Source organism: Myotis daubentonii, chromosome 1 (genome assembly GCF_963259705.1).
Source record: "Myotis daubentonii chromosome 1, mMyoDau2.1, whole genome shotgun sequence".
NCBI classification, from domain to species: domain Eukaryota; kingdom Metazoa; phylum Chordata; class Mammalia; order Chiroptera; family Vespertilionidae; genus Myotis; species Myotis daubentonii.
Window position 1 is genome coordinate 113,585,368 of NC_081840.1, and position 23,549 is coordinate 113,608,916.

The following is a 23,549-nucleotide window of genomic DNA, read 5'->3' on the forward strand; positions in this document are numbered from 1 at the left end:
ATAACCATTTCATTTTTAATTCAAGTCTATTTGAATCTAGAAATTCAATAATGTTAAACAATATTACTCAAAGAAGATAAACCATATTTGATCTCTACTCATTGACAATACCTTGCCTACTTGAGTAGTTTCTTTCAAGGTCATGTTGTAAGAGTCGACCAGGGAATGATGGTGTTTCTTTATTTAGCCTTAATTCAACCTAAAAAACATTTTTTTAAAAATTGGGTAAGAACTTAACAGTAAGTAATGAAGATAAGTACAAAATAACATATAGTAAGTGGCACATACTACAACATACAGATGAACCTTGAAAACATTCTGCTAAGTGAAAGAATCAAAACACAAAATGCCAAAAATTGTATAATTCCATTTATGAATAACTGAGAATAAGAAAACCTATATAAGTCACAGTAAGGGACTTTAACACCCTGGCAATACTGGATAGATCTTCCAGACAAAAAAACAACAACAAGGAAGCACAGACTTTAAATAACACACAAGATCAGGTGGATTTTATTGACATAGAACATTTGACCCCAAAGCTGTAGAATATACATTCTTCTCAATTACACATGGGTCATTCTCAAAGATAGACCACATGTTAGGACACAAAATAAGTCTCTGCTAGTTCAAAAGGACTGAAATCATATCAAGCATCTTCTCTGATCACCATGGCATGAAATTAGAAATCAACCACAATAAAAACACTAAAAAACATTCAAACACATGGAGACTAAATAGTATGTTATTAAACAATGAATGAGTTACCAATGAACTCAACTAAGAAATAAAACACTTAATGGAAACAGCCATGGCAGGTTTTGCTCAGTGGTTAACATGTCAGTCCCTCACAGAAAGGTGGTGGGTTGGATTCCAGATCAACAGCATGTTACTCGGTTACAGTTTTGATCCCAGGCCTCATTCAGGAAGCTTAAGGGAGGCAGCCAGTGGATGTATCTCCATCACATCAATGTTCTTCTCTCTCTCTCTCTCTCTCTCTCTCCCTCTCCTTCTCCCTCTCCCTCTCCCTCTCCCTCTTCCCCTCCTCCCTCCCTTTCAACTCTCTAAAAATAAATGTAAAAGGAAGGAAGGAAGGAAGGAAGGAAGGAAGGAAGGAAGGAAGGAAGGAAGGAAGGAAGGAAGGAAGGAAGTTCATAGAAACAAAAATGAACACACAACAACCCAAAATCTATGGGACACAGCAAAAGCAGTCCTGAGAGAGAAGTTCCTAGCATTAAAGGCCTAACTCAAGAAACAAGAAAAGTTCTTTTAGAAAGAGAACAAGAAAAGCTCAAAGTAAGTAGAAAGAAGGAAATAATAAATATTAGAGCAGAAATAAATGACATAGAGACGAAAAAACACTATAAAAGGTAAATGAATCCAAGAGCTAGTACTTTGAAAAAGATAAACAAGATTGATGAGCCTTAAGTCAGACTCATCAAGGAGCAAACATAGAGAATCCAAATTAATAAAATCAGAAACAAAAAGGTGAGGTAACAACTGACACCACAAAAACATAAAGAATTGTAAGAAAATACTATGAACAACTATATGTCAACAAGCTGGAAAACCTAAACAAAATGGACAAATTCCTAGAAAAAATATAATATTCCATAACTGAATCAGGAAGAATCAGAAAACCTGAATAAGCCAATAAAACTGATGAAATTGAAGCAGCAATCAAAAAAATCCCAGCAAACAAAAGCCCTGGTCTGGACAGCTTCACAGAGGAGTTTTACCAAACATTCAAAGAAGAACTAACACTTACCTTCCTCAAACTATTCCAAGGAATCCAAGAGGAAGAAACACTTCCAAGCTCTTTTAGGGGACCAACATTATCTTAATTCCAAAACCAGATAAAGACAATACAAAGAAAGAGAATTACAGGCCAATTTTGTTGATGAACATAAATGCTAAAATCCTCAAGAAAGCATTAGCAAATTGGATCCAGCAATATATTAAAAAGATCATACACCATGACCAAGTGGGATTTATTCCAGGAATGCAAGGCTGGTACAATACTCAAAAATCTATAAATGTGATACATCACAAAAACAAATTGAAATACAAAAACCACATGATCATATCAATAGATGCAAGAAAACGCATTTGACAAAATCCAAAACCTAACTTTATATATAAAAACCTAAGCAACCATTTGACCGGTAGCTATGAGGTGCACTGACCACCAGGGGGAAGACAATGCACAGGCATGAAAACATGGAACAGACTGATGAATCTCAGAGGGAAGTGGGGAGGGGCGAGGGCAGGAAGAGATTAACCAAAGATCTTATATGCATACTAGAGGCCTGGTACACAGATTCATGCACCAATGGGGTCCCTTGGCCTGGCCTGCAGGGATCGGGCTAAAACCAGCAGTCCGACATCCTCCAAGGGGTCCCGGATTATGAGAGGGTGGAGGCCAGGCCGAGGGACCCCATCTGTGCATGGAACCGGGCCTCCAGTTTTTTATAAAAACCCTCAGCAAAGTGGGAATAGAGCTGGAGGTCAAACCCTCCCTGGTATTAGCTTCAACAATCAAGGTTTAACTATAAGACTGCGAACAAAGACCACTAGGGGGTGCACCAAGGAAGCATAACAAAATGCGGAGACAAAGAAACAGGACAAAATTGTCAATGGAAGATATAGAGTTCAGAACCACACTTTTAAGGTCTCTCAAGAACTGTTTAGAAGCCGCCGATAAACTTAATGAGATCTACAAGAAAACTAATGAGACCCTCGATGTTATATTGGGGAACCAACTAGAAATTAAGCATACACGGACTAAAATAACGAATATTATACAGACTCCCGACAGCAGACCAGAGGAGCGCAAGAATCAAGGCAATGATTTGAAATGCGAGGAAGCAAAAAACACCCAACCGGAAAAGCAAAATGAAAAAAGAATCCAAAAATGCGAGGTTAGTGTAAGGAGCCTCTGGGACAGCTTCAAGCGCACCAACATCAGAATTATAGGGGTGCCAGAAGATGAGAGAGAGCAAGATATTGAAAACCTATTTGAAGAAATAATGACAGAAAACTTCCCCCACCTGGTGAAAGAAATGGACTTACAGGTCCAAGAAGCGCAGAGAACCCCAAACAAAAGGAATCCAAAGAGGACCACACCAAGACACATCATCATTAAAATGCCAAGAGCAAAAGATAAAGAGAGAATCTTAAAAACAGCAAGAGAAAGTAACTCAGTTACCTACAAGGGAATACCCATACGACTGTCAGCTGATTTCTCAACAGAAACTTTGCAGGCCAGAAGGGAGTGGCAAGAAATATTCAAAGTGATGAATAGCAAGAACCTACAACCAAGATTACTTTATCCAGCAAAGCTATCATTCAGAATTGAAGGTCAGATAAAGAGCTTCACAGATAAGGAAAAGCTAAAGGAGTTCATCACCACCAAACCAGGATTATATGAAATGCTGAAAGGTATCCTTTAAGAAGAGGAAGAGGAAGAAAAAGGTAAAGATACAAATTATGAACAACAAATATGCATCTATCAACAAGTGAATCTAAGAATCAAGTGAATAAATAATCTGATGAACAGAATGAACTGGTGATTATAATAGAATCAGGGACATAGAAAGGGAATGGACTGACTATTCTTGGGGGGGAAAGGGGTGTGGGAGATGTGGGAAGAGACTGGACAAAAATCGTGCACCTATGGATGAGGACAGTGGGTGGGGAGTGAGGGCGGAGGGTGGGGCGGGAACTGGGAGGAGGGGAGTTATGGGGGGGGAAAAAAGAGGAACAAATGTAATAATCTGAACAATAAAGATTTAATTAAAAAAAAAAAAGAGCGATAATTACCTAAAAAAAAAAAAAAAAAAAGTGGGACTAGAGGGATCATATTTCAACATAATCAAGACCATATATGGCCTTAGTTGGTTTGGCTCAGTGGATAGAGCATTGGCCTGAGAACTGAAGAGTCTCAGGTTCAATTCCAGTCAAGGGTATATTTCCAGGTTGTGGGCTCAATACCCAGTAGGGGGTGTGCAGGAGGCAGCCAATCAATGATTCTCTCTCATCACTGGTGTTTCTTTCTCTCCCTCCCTCTCTGAAATCAATATAAATATATTTTTTCTAAAAAAGACCATATATGAAAACCTACCAGTCAGAGCATCTTCCCCTGGTGGTCAGTTCACGTCATAGCAACTAGTCAACCAGTCTATTGTCTTCCCCTGGTGGTCAGTGCATGTCATAGCGAGCAGTTGAGTGGCCTTAGCATAACATTAGCATATTACGCTTTGATTGGTTGAATGGCCAACCAGACACTTAGCATATTAGGCTTTTATTATATAGGATAGTACTAGAAGTCTTAATTACAGTGATCATAAAAGAAGAAAAAATAAAAGTCATCCAAATTAGAAAGGAGGAAGTAAAACTGTCATTATTCACAGATGACATGATATTGTACACAGAAAACCCTAAAGACTCCACCAAAAAACTACTAGATTTAATAAATGAACACAGCAATGTAGCAGGATACAAAATTAACATCCAGAAATCTATGGCATTTTTATACACTAATAATGAACTCTCAGAAAGAGAAACTAAAAAGACAACTCCATTAACCATTGCAACAAAAAATTAAGATACTTAGGAATAACCTTAACCAAGGAGCTAAAAGACCTGCACTCAGAAAACTACAAGATGTTGATAAAAGATATAGAAGAAGATATAAACAAGTGGAAGAATATACTGTGTTCATGGATTGGTAGAATTAACATTACTAAAATGTCCATACTACACAAAGCAATCTATAGATTCAATGCAATCCCTTTTAAAATACCAATGGCATATTTCACAGATCTAGAACAAATACTCCAAAAATTTATATGGAACAAAAAAAGATCTTAATAGCTGCAGCAATCTTGAGAAAGAAGAACAAAGTTGGAAGGATCACAATACTGGATATCAAGCTGTACTACAAAGCCACTGTAATCAAAACAGCCTGGTACTAGCACAAGAACTGACATATAGATCAATGTTTCAGAACAGAGAACCCAGAAATTGAGAACCCATAATTGAGCCATTATGCTCAATTAATATTGGACAGTGGAGGTAAGAGCATATAATGGAATAAGGATAATCTCTTCAATAAATGGTGTTGCAAAAATTGGACATGTATATGCAAAAAAATAAAACTAGATCACACAACTTAACCATACACAAGAATAAACTCAAAATGGATTAAAAACTTAAATTTAAGTCATGAAACCATAAAAATCCTAAAAGAAAACATAGGCAGACATCTCATGAAGCAAAATTTTCACAGATACAAAGGAAAAGATAAATGGGACTACATCAAACTAAAAAACTTCTCCACACCAAAAGAAACTAGCATCAAATTGAAAGGGAACCTACTGCATAGAAGAACATGATACATGTGATAAGGGGTTAATTTCCAAAATATAGAAAGTACTACACAACTCAACAAAAGGAAAGCAAATGACCCAATTAAAAATGGGCAGAAGACCTAGCCGGTTTGGTTCAGTGGATAGAGCGTCGGCCTATGGATTGAAAGGTCCCGGGTTTGATTCCCACCAAGGGCACATGCCCGGGTTGCGGGCTCAATCCCCAGTGTGGGGTGTGCAGGAGGCGGCCAATCAATGATTCTCTCTCATCACTGATGTTTCCATCTCTCTCTCCCTCTCCCTTACTCTCTGAAATCAATAAAAAATATATTTTTTTTAAAAAAAAAGGATTGGTAGAATTAACATTATTAAATAGACACTTCTCCAAAGAGGACATACAAATGGCCAAGAGGCATATGAAAAAATGTTCAATGTCACTAATCACCAGAGAGATGCAAATTAAAACAATGAGATACCACCTCACATCTGCCAGAATGGCTACCATCAATAAATCAACAAACAACAAGTACGGAGTTTCCTCAAAAACTTAAAAATCGAACTTCCATTTTGACCCAGCAATCCCACTTCTGGGAATATATTCTAAGAAGCCTGAAACACCAATCAGAAAGAATATATGCACCCCTGTGTTACCAGCAGCACAATAGCTAAAATCTGGAAACAGCCCAAGTACCCATCAGTGGATGAATGGATTTAAAAACTGTGGTACATTTACACTGTGGAATACTATGTAAAAATGCAACTGTAAAAAAGAAGGATTTATTACCCTTTGAGAGGGACCTGAAGAGTATTATGCTAAGCGAAATAAGGAAGTCAGAGAAAGACAAATATCACATGATCTCATTTATATGTGGAATCTAATGAAGAAAATCAATTGACAAAATAGATCCAAAGACAATGAAAGCATGATTTCAGAGGGAAAGGGGAAGGCGGGGGAGAGAGTGGGGAGAGAGGGAAGAGATTAACCAAAGAACTTATATGGAAGGTTTGGGGAGGGGGTGGGAGTAAGGGAAGAGAAGTAGCAAGTGGGGAGAGGAAACATCTGTCACACCTTCACCATTAAAGTGTAAAAATATCTATAGACACAGAAAGCAGATTTGTGTCTTCCAGTGCGGTAGGATAGAGGACATGGGGAGTGACGGCTTAATGGTTACAGGGACACCCCTTCAGGTGATAAAATGTTCTGGAAGTAGAGAGTAGTGATGAGTGCACAACATTGTGAATGTATTTAATACCACTGATTTGTACAATTTAAAATGATTAAAATGGTAATTGTTATGTTATGTGAATTTTAACACACACACACACAATCTGAGGCAATTTTATGTGGTCAGATGAAACCATGCTCCCTGAGGCACTTCCAGTTCCTCCATACCCTCACCACAAATGTAATGATTAAAAGAATCATTTTCTCACAAACATAAGGAAAAACATAAATAAAAACTAAATTCTGTTGGAAAAAAATCAGTTTTTATCACTAGAATTCCTTTAAGAGTTCAATTATAACATAATAAAATCATATACCTAAACCTTCTAACAAGGGATTTCTCTAAATTTATTTTAAATTATTTGATAGAAAAAAAAAATCAAACATCTCATGACTAGCCACAAAATAATTTAAATATGTATTTTAAAAGAATTATGATGCTCCTGATTCACCCATACTATGAACATTATAATAGCATTTGAATTATCTTCTTATGAATTATATGAGCTAAAGGTGTTTTCTTAAAACATTATGTCCACATAAGAGAAAATGAATTGTTTGGAAAGAACTGGAATGAGGTACATCATTCTTAGAAACACATTACAATGGTAGGATTTGTCCAATGAAATCAATTAGCAAAGCTTTGGAGGGAATCCATTAAGGCCAATTATAATAGAGAATGTTTTCACTTAATCTAGCTGTTATTTATTCAAGATGATCAAATGGTCTAATTTCCAAGTGTTCATTTTCATACACAAAATGTAAGCAACTGCTGCCTCCTTAACTGTGTCCTTCCATCCATCCTTCTTATATCCCTCCTTACCCTCCTCGGGCTGTTATCTATAAACTCTGCCCTTTCCTTTAGAATTCCTCCAGTGACATCTATTAAGCATTTTCTTCAGGGGGGAAAAAAAAGAATTGTGATGTTTTGAGGTGTAGAACTTGCTCAAAGGAGAAAAATTATATTCTGTCTTGATAAAATTATGGGGAGGTGGGTATGTTTGAATGCTGAGGTTAGATAGGAGAGAAAGAAAAATGTGTACCTCAAAAATCAAATGAAAAGCCAGAAATTATGGAAATACCAGAGATATTATGGTAAAATTGTTTAGAAAAAAATCTCATCTTCATATTATAACTTCTAAATATCATTTAGCCTAATATATTTCCACTACAAATCTATTTTTCTCCCCTGCTTTTAAATGGAATGTATAGATATGCCCCTCCAAATTATTACATTTTATCCATTATAAGGTTCCATCAATAGTAAAACACACCTTTACCCATTACTAAGAAAAATACTTTCCCAATTAAACTACAATTTCCCATCAATTTTAAGAAAGATCCTGATTTAAGAAATGTTTAAATATAAAAAACAAAATACAAAAACCTTACCTCTTGCAATTGGTGAAATACGATTCAGTTTTTAAAAGAGGTGGTTTTGTGGTATTTTTGGTTTTGGTTTTGGGGGATTTTTTTTTTTTTTTTTGGCTTTATGCAGACAGAAAAAAATAGGTTTAGAGTGGAGACTAAAATAAATATACTTAAAATTTCCAGTTCAGACTTTACTCTTTAAATCATGCTGCTATTTCTTACTTTGTTTTTCTCAGGAAAAGGTGAAGTTTGAATAACCAGATGAAGCCCACAGTTCACCTGCAATGTAAAAATTAAACCATAAAATATGTTAACTTACACACACACACACACTCCTCCCCAAAATAATACAAATAAAGATACAACAAACAGAATGTTTGCTCTTTGTTTCTGCTACATGATCATGTTCTGAGGATTTGCTGAAAACAGTAAAATCACAACTAAGAATTAAAGGTTTCACTGTGATTTATTTTCTAAAATGTCTGCAGCAATTTAACCCTCTACTTAGCACCTCAGGATCTAGACACTTGCCATTTCAGGCCTATCTCAGTGAAAAAGGTGAAGAAGTTGGGAGCGTCAATTAATAATAAATTATTTTCTTAAGCTAAAAAAATGAATTGACTAGTGAAAGGAATTTAAATGAACCTTAGCCTTTCACAGCAGATCAGCTCCACCTCCTGGGAAGCGCGGATCTGGGACGAGACTGAACCCCATCATACAATATTAACACCCTCAGGTGCCTGGGCCCGGTGCTCGAACCTCGAGCCGCGGCCAGACAATAGCTTAAGGCTCAGCCATCCTAGCCCCGATCACACATCACCAGGACAAAGACGCCACAGACAGGACCATGCGAATGGAAAGAAGGGAAAGGGGGACACCCAACCTACGTTGTTCGTAGCCCGGCCAGAAACAGAGCGGAATTTCCCGGGAATCATGGCAGGCGTCAGTCCAGGATCTGTTAGATCTGCATTAGAAATGACGCTACAGCAGAGATTCAAAGACACCAAAACGGGTCAGGTCCCGGGCAACCCGCTCAGGGGTTGTTACTATGGAAACAACGATTTCCGGTCTGGTCCTCTCCCAAATCTGCGGTTTGTGGGGGCGGGGCCGGTTGGACCCCCGGTAGCTATGACAGCCACCGCTTCCGGTCCGGGCCTCCTCAGGGCCCGCCTCTGCTCGCCCCGCGCAAGCCAAGTATCCCTGTGCGGTGGCCACCTGCTCTCCCGCCGCGACCGCGGGAGGAGGAGGAGGAAGGTGTCCCAGGGCCAGCGCTCCCCCACTTGGGGCCACAGTTCGACTCTCCTGGTGGCCGGAGGTAGGGGAAGGAAACGCGCGGGACCCCGGCTTCCCCGCGCCAGGCCGCCTCCGTGCCAGCCGTGGTTCCGCTTCCCCGAGGACCGGCCGCGCGGGGCCGCCGCGCCCACTGGCCGGGGGGTGACCTTGTGATCTGCGCTGACCACTGCGCTCCCGCCTGTCGAGACGTCTCTTCGGTGATCCAGAAGAACCTGCGATTCCCCCAGCGCCTGCGGCTGGTGGCGGGCGCCGTGTCCGCCCGGCACCCTGTGTCTCCCCAGTACCTACGGGGTAACCAGAGGGGGCCACGCGGGCGGCCCTGAGAAGGCGGAGAGCCCGGGCAGGCGGGCACTCCAGGCCGCCGCGTCCCGCCTCCCGGTTTGCCCCGGCCTGGGGAGGGCTGCGGCTTCACCGGGGAGGGGCTGGCCGGGGCCGCTGCGGGTGGTGGAGAGACCCTCAGACCGTGGGCTGGCGCATCCGCGTGGGAAATCACTCGTCTCTAAGGTGTCCGTTGTCCTAGATGTAAAATGAGCAGTGTGCTTTGAAGGCGATCGCCGAGATTCTCTTTAGCTTTAACACTTGGGAATTACAGTTCATTCCACTTACTCCTCCCTCAAAACCCACACCAGCCAACACTGTGGTCCTTCAGATTGTAAAGGCGTCTTCCCCTGGGCTCCAGGGTTTTTATAGTTTTATTTGAGCAAATCTCAAGGAATGGGGTGCTGGATACTGTTTTTGCAAAACATTAAGCAAGACACAAATTTGAGGAAATGCCAATTGTATGCCTCAAAATGGTGGGGAAGGGGGTTGCTGATAATCCCTTCCCGCTCTTAAACTTCCTTTGACTGCAGGAGCTGCCTTTAAGTTAAATGATCCTACTAAGGTCAATTTCACCCATCTGCCTGCATCTGCCTGCTGCCTTTGTCCTTATAAGCCATCTGGTCACTACCATCTTCGTCCCCACTTCCCTTCTTAAAGACTGCCCAGCCTTCTTTGAGATAATGAAACTTCAGCCCTATCCATTGTGTAGATTAAATTATGATTCTTAAAAAAATTAATTAATTAATTAATTAATTAATTGTGATTCTTAATTGGATCTAAACGTTATTCTTTCTACACATGGGAAGAGTTCACCAAAACATGACCTGTGTGTCAGATGGGTACTAGGCTTATGGGGTGATCATTTCATAAGTTATACTAGTATAAATGTTTAATCACTATGTTGTATGCCTAAAACCAATATGATATTGTATGTCAACTATAATTTAATTTTTTTTACTTTAAAATGTTTTTAAAATTTACTGTATGTTTTTGTAATTTATTGTTAACATAATCTGATGAACAGAATGAACTGGTGATTATAATAGAATCAGGGGCATAGAAAGGGAATGGACTGACTATTCTTGGGGGGGAAAGGGATGTGGGGGATGCGGGAAGAGACTGGACAAAAATCGTGCACCTATGGATGAGGACAGTGGGTGGGGAGTGAGGGCGGAGGGTGGGGTGGGAACTGGGTGGAGGGGAGTTATGGGGGGGAAAAAGAGGAACAAATGTAATAATCTGAACAATAAAGATTTAATTAAAAAAATATTTTTAAAGAATGAACTTTGCTTTGTTAGTCTTTTCTCTGGTATATTTTTCTTTTTCATTTATTTCTATTATTATTTCCTTCCCATTAAGTTTTTTCAGCTTTATTTTTTAATTGATAAGTTGTATTTATAATTACTGAGCTAAATGATTAACAGGTCTTTTCACATCTGTTTTTTAATTAATCAAACTTGTTAAAAAGGGAAAACTTAAATACTTGCATATTTTTACATATTCAGATGAGGCATTTAGCACAAAGAATACCTTAAGGATAACTAACTTGCTTATGTGAAGACAAGACATTGAATTACCAAATATTTTCTTTTTTTTTTTTTCTGTTCATCAGATTATTTATTCACTTGATTCTTAGATTCACTTGTTGATAGATGCTTATTTGTTGTTCATAATTTGTATCTTTACCTTTTTCTTCTTAAAGGATACCTTTCAGCATTTCATATAATCCTGGTTTGGTGGTGATGAACTCCTTTAGCTTTTCCTTATCTGTGAAGCTCTTTATCTGACCTTCAATTCTGAATGATAGCTTTGCTGGATAAAGTAATCTTGGTTGTAGGTTCTTGCTATTCATCACTTTGAATATTTCTTGCCACTCCCTTCTGGCCTGCAAAGTTTCTGTTGAGAAATCAGCTGACAGTCATATGGGTATTCCCTTGTAGGTAACTGAGTTTCTTTCTCTTGCTGCTTTTAAGATTCTCTCTTTGTCTTTTGCTCTTGGCATTTTAATGATGATGTGTCTTGGTGTGGTCCTCTTTGGATTCCTTTTGTTTGGGGTTCTCTGTGCTTCTTGGACCTGTAAGTCCATTTCTTTCACCAGGTGGGGGAAGTTTTCTGTCATTATTTCTTCAAATAGGTTTTCAATATCTTGCTCTCTCTCATCTTCTGGCACCCCTATAATTCTGATGTTGGTACGCTTGAAGCTGTCCCAGAGGCTCCTTACACTATCTTCGTATTTTCGGATTCTTTTTTCATTTTGCTTTTCTGGTTGGGTGTTTTTTGCTTCTTCGCATTTCAAATCTTTGACTTGATTCTTGCGCTCCTCTGGTCTGCTGTTGGGAGTCTGTATAGTATTCTTTATTTCAGTCGGTGTATGCTTAATTTCTAGTTGGTTCTTTATCTCAACATCGAGGGTCTCATTAGATTTCTCGAGGATCTCATTGTTTATCGGCGGCTTCTATACAGTTCTTGAGAGACCGTAAAAGTGTGGTTCTGAACTCTATCTCTTCCATTGACAATTTTGTCCTGTTTCTTTGTCTCTGCATTTTGTTATGCTTTCTTGGTGCACCCCCTAGTGGTCTTTGTGCGCAGTCTTATAGTTAAGCCTTGATTGTTGTAGCTAATACTAGGGGGGATTTGACCTCCAGGCCAAGTGGCTGTGAGAATCAGCTGTGTCTGCAGTGAGAGAACTTCTGTCTTCTAGGGAGGTGCTAATCTGGCGTTTGCCTGAGGCTATCCGGCAAATGCCTCTGTGCAGGGCTTGGGCAGGGCGGGTGGGTCACACGGGATCAACAGGGTGGGCCGGAGAGAGCAGTTATGGCTGCTCTCAGTCCTGTCCCCAGGGGCTCTGCCTCTCTGAGTCCCAGCACCCGCTGCAAACCTCAGAGAGAAACCTGCACTCGCTCCGACAGAAGCCAGACAGTCCCGCTTTTCCCGTTTGAGTCTGGGTCCCTAAAGATTCACCCGGATCTGGAGCTCAGAGTCTGCGACTCCCTCCCGATTGAAAACGCTAACCGCGCCGTCAGCCACCAGCCCGCTCTGCATGCACTCCGCACCTCAGTATTTGATTTCAGCACTGTGCCTCCTGTGAGTGTCGGTATGCGTTTCTCTTTCCTCCTAGTAGTAGGACTTCCACTCAACCAGCATTCCTGTGGTTCTGGGTGATGTCCGTTCCATCTTTTAGTTTCACTTTTGAAGTGGTTGTTCGAGGCAGCAAACTCCGGCGTTAACCTATGCCGCCATCTTGGTTCTCCCCCCAAATATTTCCTATTTTGACCAACTCCTTACATTTTTTAAAAAGATTTTTAGTATTTTATAAACTATTTTAAGACTATTTTTAGAATGGTTTTGCTTAGGTTCCTAGGAAAATTGAGGGGAAGGTAAGGAGATTTCCCATATTACTCCCTGTTCTCACATATGCATAGCCTCTCCATTATCAACATCCCCCACCAGTGTGATACTTTGTTACAATTGATGAACCTACATGGACACATCATCACCCAAAGTCCATAGTTTACATTACAGTTCACCCTTAGTCCCTCTATTTTTTGAATCTTTATTTACTATTCTTCCTTAACTTCTTGAGAAGTTAAATGAGATCATTTTCAGAATTTTCATAATGAATGGCAGATGGTGCAGCTGTTTTATGATCTTACTTCCCAGATGCAGGATTCAGTAGAATGAGATAGATAGGGAAAAACTGACTCTTGAAATGGGTACATGTTAGAAATATTTTGTGTAATACATTTTGCATGATGTCAATGATTCTAGTCTAAATTAATCAAGCCTAATAATTTTCCTATACTATTATGTACATTTTAAGACTATAATTTCCTTCTAATCAGGCATTAACTGGATCCTACAAGTTTTAGATATAAAATGTTTTTCATTCTTTGTAAAATATCTTCCATCTATCTTTATTTTACAATGTCATCTTATCTTTTGCTCATGAGGTATTAAAAGTATATTTTACATTTTCCAAACATACAGGCATTTTGGAGTAACATTTTTGTTGTAGATTTTGAGATCCATTACATTGTGGCCAGATAATATACCACAGATGGACTTAATCTTTGAAATTTATGAAAGCTGTGTTAGGCCTAACATAGGTCTGCTTCCATAAATGTTCCATATGTACTTGAGATGTGTATGTGTGTTCCGCAGTTTGGTACAATGCTCCATATGTTGGTCAATCAATCATGTTGTTTAAATTTCCTATATCCTTATGGAATTTTTGTCTATTTATTGTATTAGTTACTGAAAGAGGTATGTTAAAAATCTTCTGCTGTGATTTTGAACTTACATATGTAGTCTTATAATTCTAACAGTTTTTGTTATATATTTTGAAGCTATGTTATTAGTTGTGTAACACTAATATAGTGATTCCAGCTTTCTTTAATTAGTGTTGGCATAGTACATATTTTCACATCATTTTACTTTTTCTTTCTTTCTTTGCCATTTTTATTTTTTTATTTTTTTTGCATCATTTTACTTTCAATCTTTCTGTATCCTTAAGGGTTTAGGTATTATTCTGTCATATGGTTGCCCCTTTGAAGGAAATGTATCTTTAGTCCTCTGGCTGCCCTTAAGTATGTCTCTGTGGTTTTCAGTTTTACTATAATGTGCATAATTATGGTTTCCTTTATTTTTATTCTGATAAAAATTTTATTTTAATAACATCTGAGAATTTTGGTAAAGTTTATTTGTTCAAATATTGCTTTTATGCCATTTTCTTTCTCTTTTCCTCTGGGACTACAATTAAAATTATATATTAGACTTTTTCATCTTATCCACTATTTCTCTTGTGGTCCTTTCTATATTTTCCATCCTTTTGGCTCTCTTAGCCTCACGCTAAATATTTTCTTTTGACTCATGTTCCAGTTAAGTAATACATTCCTGGAAATTCTGCTTCTTAACCTTTTAATATGAAGAAGTAATGAGATATATATGAAAGGGCGAGGGCTATGCCCTCCATCCTACCCTGGATCCTCCATGTTGGGGCAGAGGCCATGTGCTCAGAAGAGTGCCTTCTTCCCGGAAGCCCAGGCCCCTGCTGGCCACGCCCGGGATTTCTTTGAACTAGCCAATGACAAGCAAGGGATGTTCGCGCCATAGAGATGACCACATCCTGTGCAACAAGACCCGACTTGGCACCTGGCCAATCCGCAGGGCCCACAGCTAGCCCCCTCCCCTCACTATTAAAGCCCTGATTTTCTCATGGATATCACTCGGTTTTCCCGTCGCTGCGTCGGCTGGAGGCCCGGGTCGGGTTAGCTAACTCAATAAAGGACCTTCTGCTTTTGCATCGGACTGGCTCCCTGGCGTGGTATCTTGGGGATCTTGAATTCTGGGCATAACATATATACACAAAGATTTCCATTAGGACATCAAAAGAATGGCAGAGTGTGAGAGCCCCTTATCCTCTCTCCCTGAAATTGCAACGTGAACCAACTATAATTCAACAATAAATCCTTGCTCAGCACAGACACATGCCTGAGAGACCCGCACATTTGAACATCTAAAGGTGGGCAACCAGAAATAAGCAGGAAGACAAGAAGGGAGGAATGCAGACGGCCTGCAGACACAGCCCTGCAGTCCGGAGCTCCTGGATCAGCCTGCCAGGAGAGGGAAGAAAGATGGGGGTGGCAGGTGCTTCCTTTGGCTGGGAGGAACAAAGAGCTGGTGGTGGTGAGTGGGGGGAGCAGGGCAGGGACCACCCAGCGGGGCAAGCAGCCAAGGGAGTGAATAGCATCTGAGTCAGCAGACACCTGACAGAGCATGGGCTTCTACCTTGTGGCTCTCCAATGTTGGGCCAGGAGTGATGTTTCAAACAAAGAAATGGAACCACAGAGCCCTGCCACCGCTTCGACTCCCAAAACTCGCTTCCCATTGCCTTTGGAGTTGGGTCCAGGAGCATGTTATCTGGAAACCAAGAGCTATTGCAGTAGAACTGCTGTTTCCATCTGTGACTGATCCCTAGGATGGGTGCTTGGGGTGTGTTAGGTTAGGTGGCTCAGGAGGCGGCATAAGAAATAAAGAGTCAAGTGAATCAGAAAAGAAAGGAAGGAAGGAAAATTTATTCTGCGTCCCCGGGAGACCCACGTACCCCCAAGGACAGGGCATGTCGATTCATGCCAACAGGGAGGGGGGTGCTTTTTTTATACTGCGGTTTGGTGAGGGTGGGGGGCCTGAGCTGAGGAATTCTCTGCCGCAGGGATCATCAGGGCATTCAACTAAGGAATTCTCTGCCGCAGGGGATGGGCGGGGGTATTCAGAAAGAAGTCAGTATCTGTGTGGGGGTATGTGGATTAAGGAAGAAGAAGCGGGTATCTGTGTCTGGCACGTTGATCTGTGAGAAATTCCAGGGGAAGTCCATTATCTCGTCACATGTCTGCAGGTATCTGATCCTGGGCTCTCTCCGACCTAACAGGGTGGAACCCCTCGGAGGTCAGGGGTTGCCATTATAGTGAAAGCAAAACAAATCCCAGCCCTAAACAGTAAGGCTGTACTGTCTTATAGCAGATGCAGAAGTTCAAGACTAGGAGGTGAGAGATTAAAGAATCTTGCAATTCAGCACCATCTACTGGAAAATAGTAGAAAGAGCTCTTCGGAGATAAATGCAAAGGCAAAGGAGGATAGCAAATACCATAAATAATCACAGTAACAAGGACGATCAGAAAGAAAATGAAAAATCTCCAGAAAGCAAGCTGGAACACAAGGAAATATGTGATATAAATGACAAAGATATCAAGATTGCAGTTCTGAAAATACTCAATGTCTGGTATTCGCTGGCACCCTGCCCCGGGGGCGAAAGGACCCCCTCCCTTTCTTGGGCCGGTGAGAAGCTGACCTGTCCACACTGACGTCTGGAAACCACCCCACCCTGGTGAAAAATTCCTGCCGGACAAACGGCTCCCGGACAATGGCCAAACCGCAGGACAGACCGCAGGTTTCACCTGACCCTGGGAAGCCCCGACTTCCACCAGTTTCGGTCAGCAACAATTGCCTCAGAAAAGTATAAAACCTTGCCCCTGCCCAGGTTGGGCGCGGCTTCTCCGGCTCCCCTCTCTGAGCCGGTGAACCCGCCCGTGTGCTCCCAATAAAGCCTGTTTAATCTGGTCTCTGTTTGGACTCACGGTTTTTCCTTGTGGCGGCGTAAAACCTAAGACTCAACGAGATGCGAGAAAATAGGCAATTCAATGCTCTCAGAAAACAAATCAATGAACAAAATGAGTACTTTACCAAAGAGATTGAAACCTTAAAAAAGAACCAACCAGAAATCCTAGAAATGAAGTATGCAATTAAGGAGATTAAGCATGAAATACTGAGCATAGATGGAGGAAGGAATTTGTGATATCAAATATAGGAACCTAGAAGTGACACAGAGGGAAGAAGAGAAAAACAGCATAAAGAAAAATGAAAGCGCTCTGCAAGGACTATCTGACTCCATCAGAAAAGCAAGGCCGCACTGTCTATGGGAGAGGCAGAGGCCGCACCTGCCGCTCCGTCTGCCTGTCTGGCTGGCAGGGAAGGGAAAGAACTTGCATGCTGGTGCAGGAACAAGCTGGTGGGATGACAGTGAAATCCGGAGTAAAACCAAGCTGGTCCAAGGTGTCCTTCAGGCTGTACAATGCAGTGTAGTCAGAGTGCCATTTTTTTCAGATAATTCTTTCAAATACCTGAAAGAGAAATTACCAGCCATGAATAATATATCCAGCAAAATTATCCTTTAAATTAGAATTATAGGCATTCCAGAAGAGGAGGAGAGGGAGCATGAATCAGAGAGTCTATTCAAACAAATAGTGGATGAGAACTTCCCAAACCTACGGAGAGAACTACATCCTTAAATCCAAGAAGCAAATAGAACAACTAGTTACCTCAATCCAAAGAAGCCCTCTCCAAGGCATTTTGTATTAAAAAAAAAAAAAAAGGAAACAGAAGAAAGAAGTATGGAATACCACCAAACAAAACAACAGAAACACAAAGGAAAAGAATACCAGAAAACAAAAGATAAAATGGCTATAGGAAATCCTCACACATCAATACTTACCCTAAATGTAAATGGTCTGAACTCACCAATAAAGAGGCACAGAGTAGCAGAGTGGATCAAAAAACAAAACCCAACCATATGCTGCCTACACAGACACATTTTAAGTTGCAAAGACAAAAGTAGATTCAATGTAAGAGGGTGGAAAATTATTCCCCTAGCAAATAATATCCACAGAAAAGCAAATGTAGCCATACGTATATCTGACAAAATAGATTTCAAGATAACAAAGATAATAAGAGAAAAAAAAATGGACTCTTTATAATGATAAAGGGAACACTGCATCAAGAAAACATAACACTTCTTAATAGCATATATGCACCCAACCAAGAAACACCAAAATATATAAAACAGCTATTCACAGAATTAAAGGTAGGACAGATAAAACACAATCATAGTTGGGTACCTTACTACTGCATTGACAGCTCTAGACAGATCAAACAAACAGAAAATCAATAAAGAAATAGCAGCCTTACCAAAACCGGTTTGGCTCAGTGGATAGAGCGTCGGTCTGCGGACTGAGGGGTCCCAGGTTCGATTCCGGTCAGGGGCATGTACCTGGGTTGCGGGCACATCCCCAGTAAGAGATGTGCAGGAGGCAGCTGATCGATGTTTCTCTCTCATCGATGTTTCTAACTCTCTATCTCTCCCCCTTCCTCTCTGTGAAAGATCAATGAAATATATTTAAAAAAAAAAAGAAAAGAAAAGAAATAGCAGCCTTAAATGAAACACTAGACCAAATGGACATAATTGACATTTACAGAACTTTTCATCCCAGAACATCAGATTATACATTCTTATCCACTGCACATTAAACACTGTCTCAAGGACAAACCGTATGCTGGGTCACAAAACTAGCCTCAATAAATTGAAAGGGATTGAAATTATACCAAGCTTATTCTCTGACCACAATGCCTTAAAATTCGAAATCAACTGCAACACATCAAAATTACAACTAAAATACAAAACAATCATCATTCAGAACTGCCTGGATTCTGGCTAATGGAAGCCCTACAACTAGAGAATTAAAGAAGAAAGCAAGACTGGTAGGAGGGGCAGAGGTGCAGAATGGGCTGGATCAACACCCACGTGTGGCGTTGTTGTTGTTGTTTTAATCAGGAGGGATATCTGTGCTGCAGAGGCCTTCTGTGAGGAGCAAGGGATCCCAGCCCCACACCAGACTCCTCAGCCCAGGGTTCCAATGCTGTGGAGATAGGCCCCTATAACTTCGGGCTATATTACCCAAAACACTATACAGATTTAATGTAATCCTTTTCAAAAATCCCAATGTCATTTTTTTTAATGGTATCACACATTTATTACTGAACCAACTCACTATTGCAGGGGGAAAAAATCAACAGAGCAAAATCACAAGTCCATTAATTTTCCAATTAAAATGCCCCAACTGTCCAGACAATAGCATCTTTTCAATCATTTAAAGGTGTAGGCAACCTGGATACAGCATAAATATGTGAGTCATCTCTCATGTGTGATTTCTCATAGGCCCAGTTTGGCTCTTCTCCAATGTCTCCTCTTCGAGTTGTAACTGATTTTATTACCAGTTTTCATCTGATTCCATTGGGGAATGGGCCAATTCTGATTTTGTTTCTTGGCCAGGAACCTCCTGATCCTGAAAGTCTTGTGGGAAGACATGGTGAAGGAGAAGTAAACACACGCACCTCGATGGAGGAGAAAGAGAAGGAAGTGGAAGCCCCAATGTCATTTTTTAAAGAAAAATGATGAGAAATCTTTCAGATTTGTATGGAACCACAAAAGACCCTGAATAGTCAAAGGAATCCTGAGGAAAAAAAGAACAAAGCTGGAGGTATCATGCTACCTGAATTCAAATTATACAACAGAGCTACAATAATCAAAACAGTATGGTATTGGCAGAGAAACAAACACAGAGACCAATGGAACAGAATAGAGAGCCCACCTATAAAACCACAGATAATTTTCAACAAAAGAGCCAGAAACACACAATGGAGTAAAGGTAGTCTCCTCAATAAATGGTGCTGGGAAAACAAGAAAGCCACACGCAAACAAATGAAACTGGATTACAGTTTGTCCTCATGTACAAAAATTAATTCAAAATGGATCAAAGACCTAAATATAAGACCCAAAACAATAAGTTACATAGAAGAAAATATAGGTACCAGACTTATGGACCTGGGTTGTAGAGAACATTTTATGAATTTGCCCCCCAAAGGCAAGGGAAGTAAAGACAAATATAAATGAATGGGACTATATCAAACTAAAAAGCTTCTGCACAGGAAAAGAAACTGACAACAAAACAAAGAAGCAGCTAACCAGATGAGAGATGAGATTTGCAAACAGTAGCTCTAGCAAAGGTTTAATTTCCAAAATATATAAAGAACTCATAAAACTCAACACCAAACAAACAACCCAATAAAAAAATGGGCAGAGGACCTGAAAATACACCTCTCCCAAGAAGACCTACAAACAGCCAATACATATATGAAAAAATGTTCAACCTCACTGGCAATTAGGGAAATGCATATCAAAACTACGATGAGATACCACCTCACTCCTGTTAGAGTGGCCATTGTCAACAAGACAAGCAATAACAAATGTTAGAGAGTTTGTGGAAAAAAGGGAAAACATTATCCACTGCTGGTGGGAATGTAGAGTGGGACAACCACTACGAAAAGCAGTATGGTGATTCCTCAAAAATTTGAGAATAGAGCCACCATATGACCCAGTAATTCTTCTCCTGCATATATACCCCAAAACCTCAAAATAATGTATTTCCAAAGATATATACACCCCTATGTTCATCGCAGCATTATTCACAGTAGGCAAGACATGGAAACAACCAAAGTGTCCTGCGATAGAGGACTGCATAAAGAAGATGTGGTACATATACACAATGGAATACTACTCAGCCATAAGAAAGGATGAAATAGAATGATTTGCAACAACATAAATAGACCTTTAAAATATTTAAATTAGAATATTTAAATTATGCTAAATGAAATAAGTCAGTCAGAAAAAGGTAAGAACCACATGATTTCATACATATGTAGGATATAAAACTGAAACCCATGAACACAAACAGCAGTGTGGGGTTGCCAGAAGGAAGGGGGTGAGGGAAGAAGAGAGTCCTAATATATAGTGACAAGAGAAGATTTTACTTTGGGTAGTGAGTACATCATGCAATATACAGATCTTGTAACATAGAAACCCACATCTGAAACCTATATGTTCATGTTGACCAATGTCACCCAATGAATTTAATAAAATAAAAAAAGATTTCCAATAATATGGTTTTAATAAATTACTGTATATCTGTACAATAAAGTGTTTGAAGCCATAAAATCATGATGTAGGATATTTAGTAACATTAAAACGTGACATATTAAAGGAGAAACTATGTTATAAAATACATGAGTCCAAATTATTTAAATGCATAGATAATGACAGAAAGTATACCAAAATATCATGTTGTTAGCTGTGCATGATGAGATTATGACTGATTTTTTAGGTTTTTGTTTTTTTGTTTGTGTGGGTTTTTTTGTTTGTTTGTTTTTTGCTTCTCTGTATAGTGTAAATTTTCTTCTCAGTGATAAAATGTATTGTTATTTAGGCAACAAAAATTAATTTTTTAAAATCTAATTAAATTACTAGAACTCCTTTTTGTTGGGCATACATCTGTTCTGTAAAGATAGACATACATATTCTAGACTTTAAAATGCTTGGCTTAGATGTAGACATAGCCAGTGGATATTAGTCATAATTTTATAAACACAAATAAAGATAATATAAAAAATTTTAAGTCTTTAATAATATCAGATATAATTATTCATGATACAAAGGGACTCTTTACAAAAGTTTCTTCATAGGGTTTTTTTTAACTTGTGTATTAATAGCCTGTGTTACAACAACCAAAGATGCCAATAAAATATTTTTTCAGTGGTCTGAAGACAGTTGAACCAGAACCATGGGTAACGTTGCAAAGCACTATAATTTTGTTTTAATTTTCTATCACTTCTTATTTTTTCTTCTCTCAGGCCCTCTTATATTTTTTAGATGTATTTTCTTAGCCTCTTCCACATAATCTATAGGTACTTAGTCATATGTTACTTTCTAAGTTTCCAAATCCTCATCCTCTCTATCACTTCCACCACAAATCAAAATTTCCATTTCACATTGTAATTTTCCTCAGGGAAGTATAAAAACACTATAGCCAATCTTATTATCTTATTATGTATTTCTCTGTAAGGTATAAAGGACCGATGATTGGGTTTTCTAAAATAGTGCTACAGCTCTGATATCTAATAATTTAATATTAGTAACATTACCATAGTCAGCTGTTGATTTAGAAAAAATAATGGTTGTAAGCAAAGAGATTAATAGTTTATAGATTTCTGCTTGACCAGAATGTTTAGCAATTTATGGTTTAGAAATGGTAAAGAACAGTATGGAAGAGTCCTTAAGAACTTGGACTATGGAGCCAGTTTGCGTGAGTTCTAATTCCAGCCATCCTGATGTGATCTTGAAAAGTATTATCTATACTCTTTTACTACTTGAAACTTTTGGAAAGATAGAACTATATAAGTTTACCTTTAATATAATTCTCCTATGACTTACATTTTTGGATTGCATTTGAAAATGAAATTGTACAAACACAATACATGTTGGTAATCTATTAAATGATGTCACTTCAGCACCTATTCACTGTGAAGAAGGCTCAGTGCATAAAAGCAAACAGATTTCTCTGAAAAGGGTCCTCACCGTAGTGTGGGTATGTTTTGACTCTTCAATTAATTGATCAGTTGAATTGATCTTTTGTATATGGAAGATATGTGAAAAGCAAAGTCAAACTCATTGATAATTTATTCTCTTTCCAGTATTCAGGCCAAAGTGAAAGTGTTTGGGAAACTTCTGTGTAAGGCTACTAGTCAGGCTGATGAATTATAGTCTAGGACTTCCTCTATCTTTGGCATTTACTCCAATGACTCAGACAGATTCAGCCTTGGACATCAAGAGTGAGCAGAATAAATTGTCTTATATAGCTAAGCAAGTGAAAGAAGAGACCAGTTAAAAACACAACATCAAATGATTTGATGTACTATAGGTTTTCAAATCTTGACTCATATACTTATCTCTTTGCTTTTGCAAATCTGTCACTTCCAGTTAACTTGACAGTGGAGTATCAGCAAAATATGTTTAGCTCTATGCAAAATTTTACCTGCCTGCCAAAATAATGAAGATAATCCTGTCCACAACCCCGAACTCCCTCTTTTGCTTTCTTATTCTTTTTATCTTTTTGGTGAAAATCGAGTTATAAAATAAAACCATATACTTGCAAATGATACATCTGATAAGGGGTTAATTTCCAAAATATATAAAGTACTCACACAACTCAACAAAAGGAAGATAAACATCCCAACAATAAAGGTAAATTTTAAAAATACACACAATAGCAGCATTTCCAGGTCAAGATTAAGAATTGAATATTTAAGCTTAGCGCAGAAGCAAAGCTCATATGGGCACTAACTTGATATTCATCAGTTAAAATTTCACTATTCTTCTAAATAATCTATATAGTAAAAGCCTAAGCAACCCTTACGGCGGAACAACCAGAACGACTGGTCACTGTGATACACACTGACCACCTGGGGGTAGACGCTCAACGCAGGATCTGCCCCCGGGTGGTCAGTGTGCTCCCACAAGGGGAGCGCTGCTCAGCCAGAAGCCAGGCTCATGGCTGGTGAGTACAGTGGTGGTGGCTGGAGCCTCTCCCACCTCCGTGGCAGCACTAAGGAGCAGCGAGCAGGTGGGCGGTAAGGAATGAGAGGTCCCAGACTGTCAGAGGGCGCAGGCTGGGCTGAGGGACCCACCCCCCCAGAGCACAAATTTCATGCACCAGACCTCTAGTTTAAAAATAAAGAACAATGGAGGT

At 39.5% G+C, this 23,549-nt stretch overlaps 3 protein-coding genes across 7 annotated transcripts in view; 1 reads left to right on the forward strand and 2 right to left on the reverse strand.

Annotated features, from left to right (window-relative positions):
- LRRC49 (leucine rich repeat containing 49) overlaps nt 1-9,139 on the reverse strand; it is a 221,804-nt gene extending 212,665 nt beyond the window's left edge. Inside the window, exons 1-3 of one of the 5 annotated variants that reach the window (XR_009447769.1) lie at nt 8,853-9,139; nt 8,188-8,244; nt 112-199 (exon numbers count right to left, since the gene is read on the reverse strand). Coding sequence is in view for 2 of the 5 variants with exons in the window: in XM_059658507.1 (XP_059514490.1) it covers nt 112-199; nt 8,188-8,244; nt 8,853-8,900 (193 nt within the window). In the remaining 3 variants the exon portion in view is untranslated. Of the gene's footprint in view, nt 1-111; nt 200-1,768; nt 1,840-7,986; nt 8,167-8,187; nt 8,245-8,852 lie in introns of those variants that run through there. The other 4 variants (XM_059658507.1, XM_059658518.1, XM_059658535.1 and 1 more) reach the window with 4 other exon arrangements.
- Nucleotides 8,899-22,688, forward strand: THAP10 (THAP domain containing 10). Its single transcript, XM_059691896.1, is given in 5 exon segments — nt 8,899-8,982; nt 9,285-9,578; nt 22,293-22,384; nt 22,495-22,605; nt 22,607-22,688. Coding segments are annotated over 5 exon segments (663 nt in total).
- LOC132212587 (large ribosomal subunit protein eL39-like) lies at nt 18,959-19,288 on the reverse strand. Its single transcript, XM_059658563.1, has one exon. It carries the CDS (start codon nt 19,274-19,276, stop codon nt 19,121-19,123), a length of 156 nt encoding a protein of 51 aa, XP_059514546.1. The 5' UTR covers nt 19,277-19,288; the 3' UTR covers nt 18,959-19,120.
- Nucleotides 22,689-23,549: the final 861 nt, after the last annotated feature.

What these genes read in the sequence shown, in the direction of transcription:
- LOC132212587 (XM_059658563.1), bottom strand. Translation starts at nt 19,276, where the DNA reads ATGTCTTCCCACAAGACTTTCAGGATCAGGAGGTTCCTGGCCAAGAAA.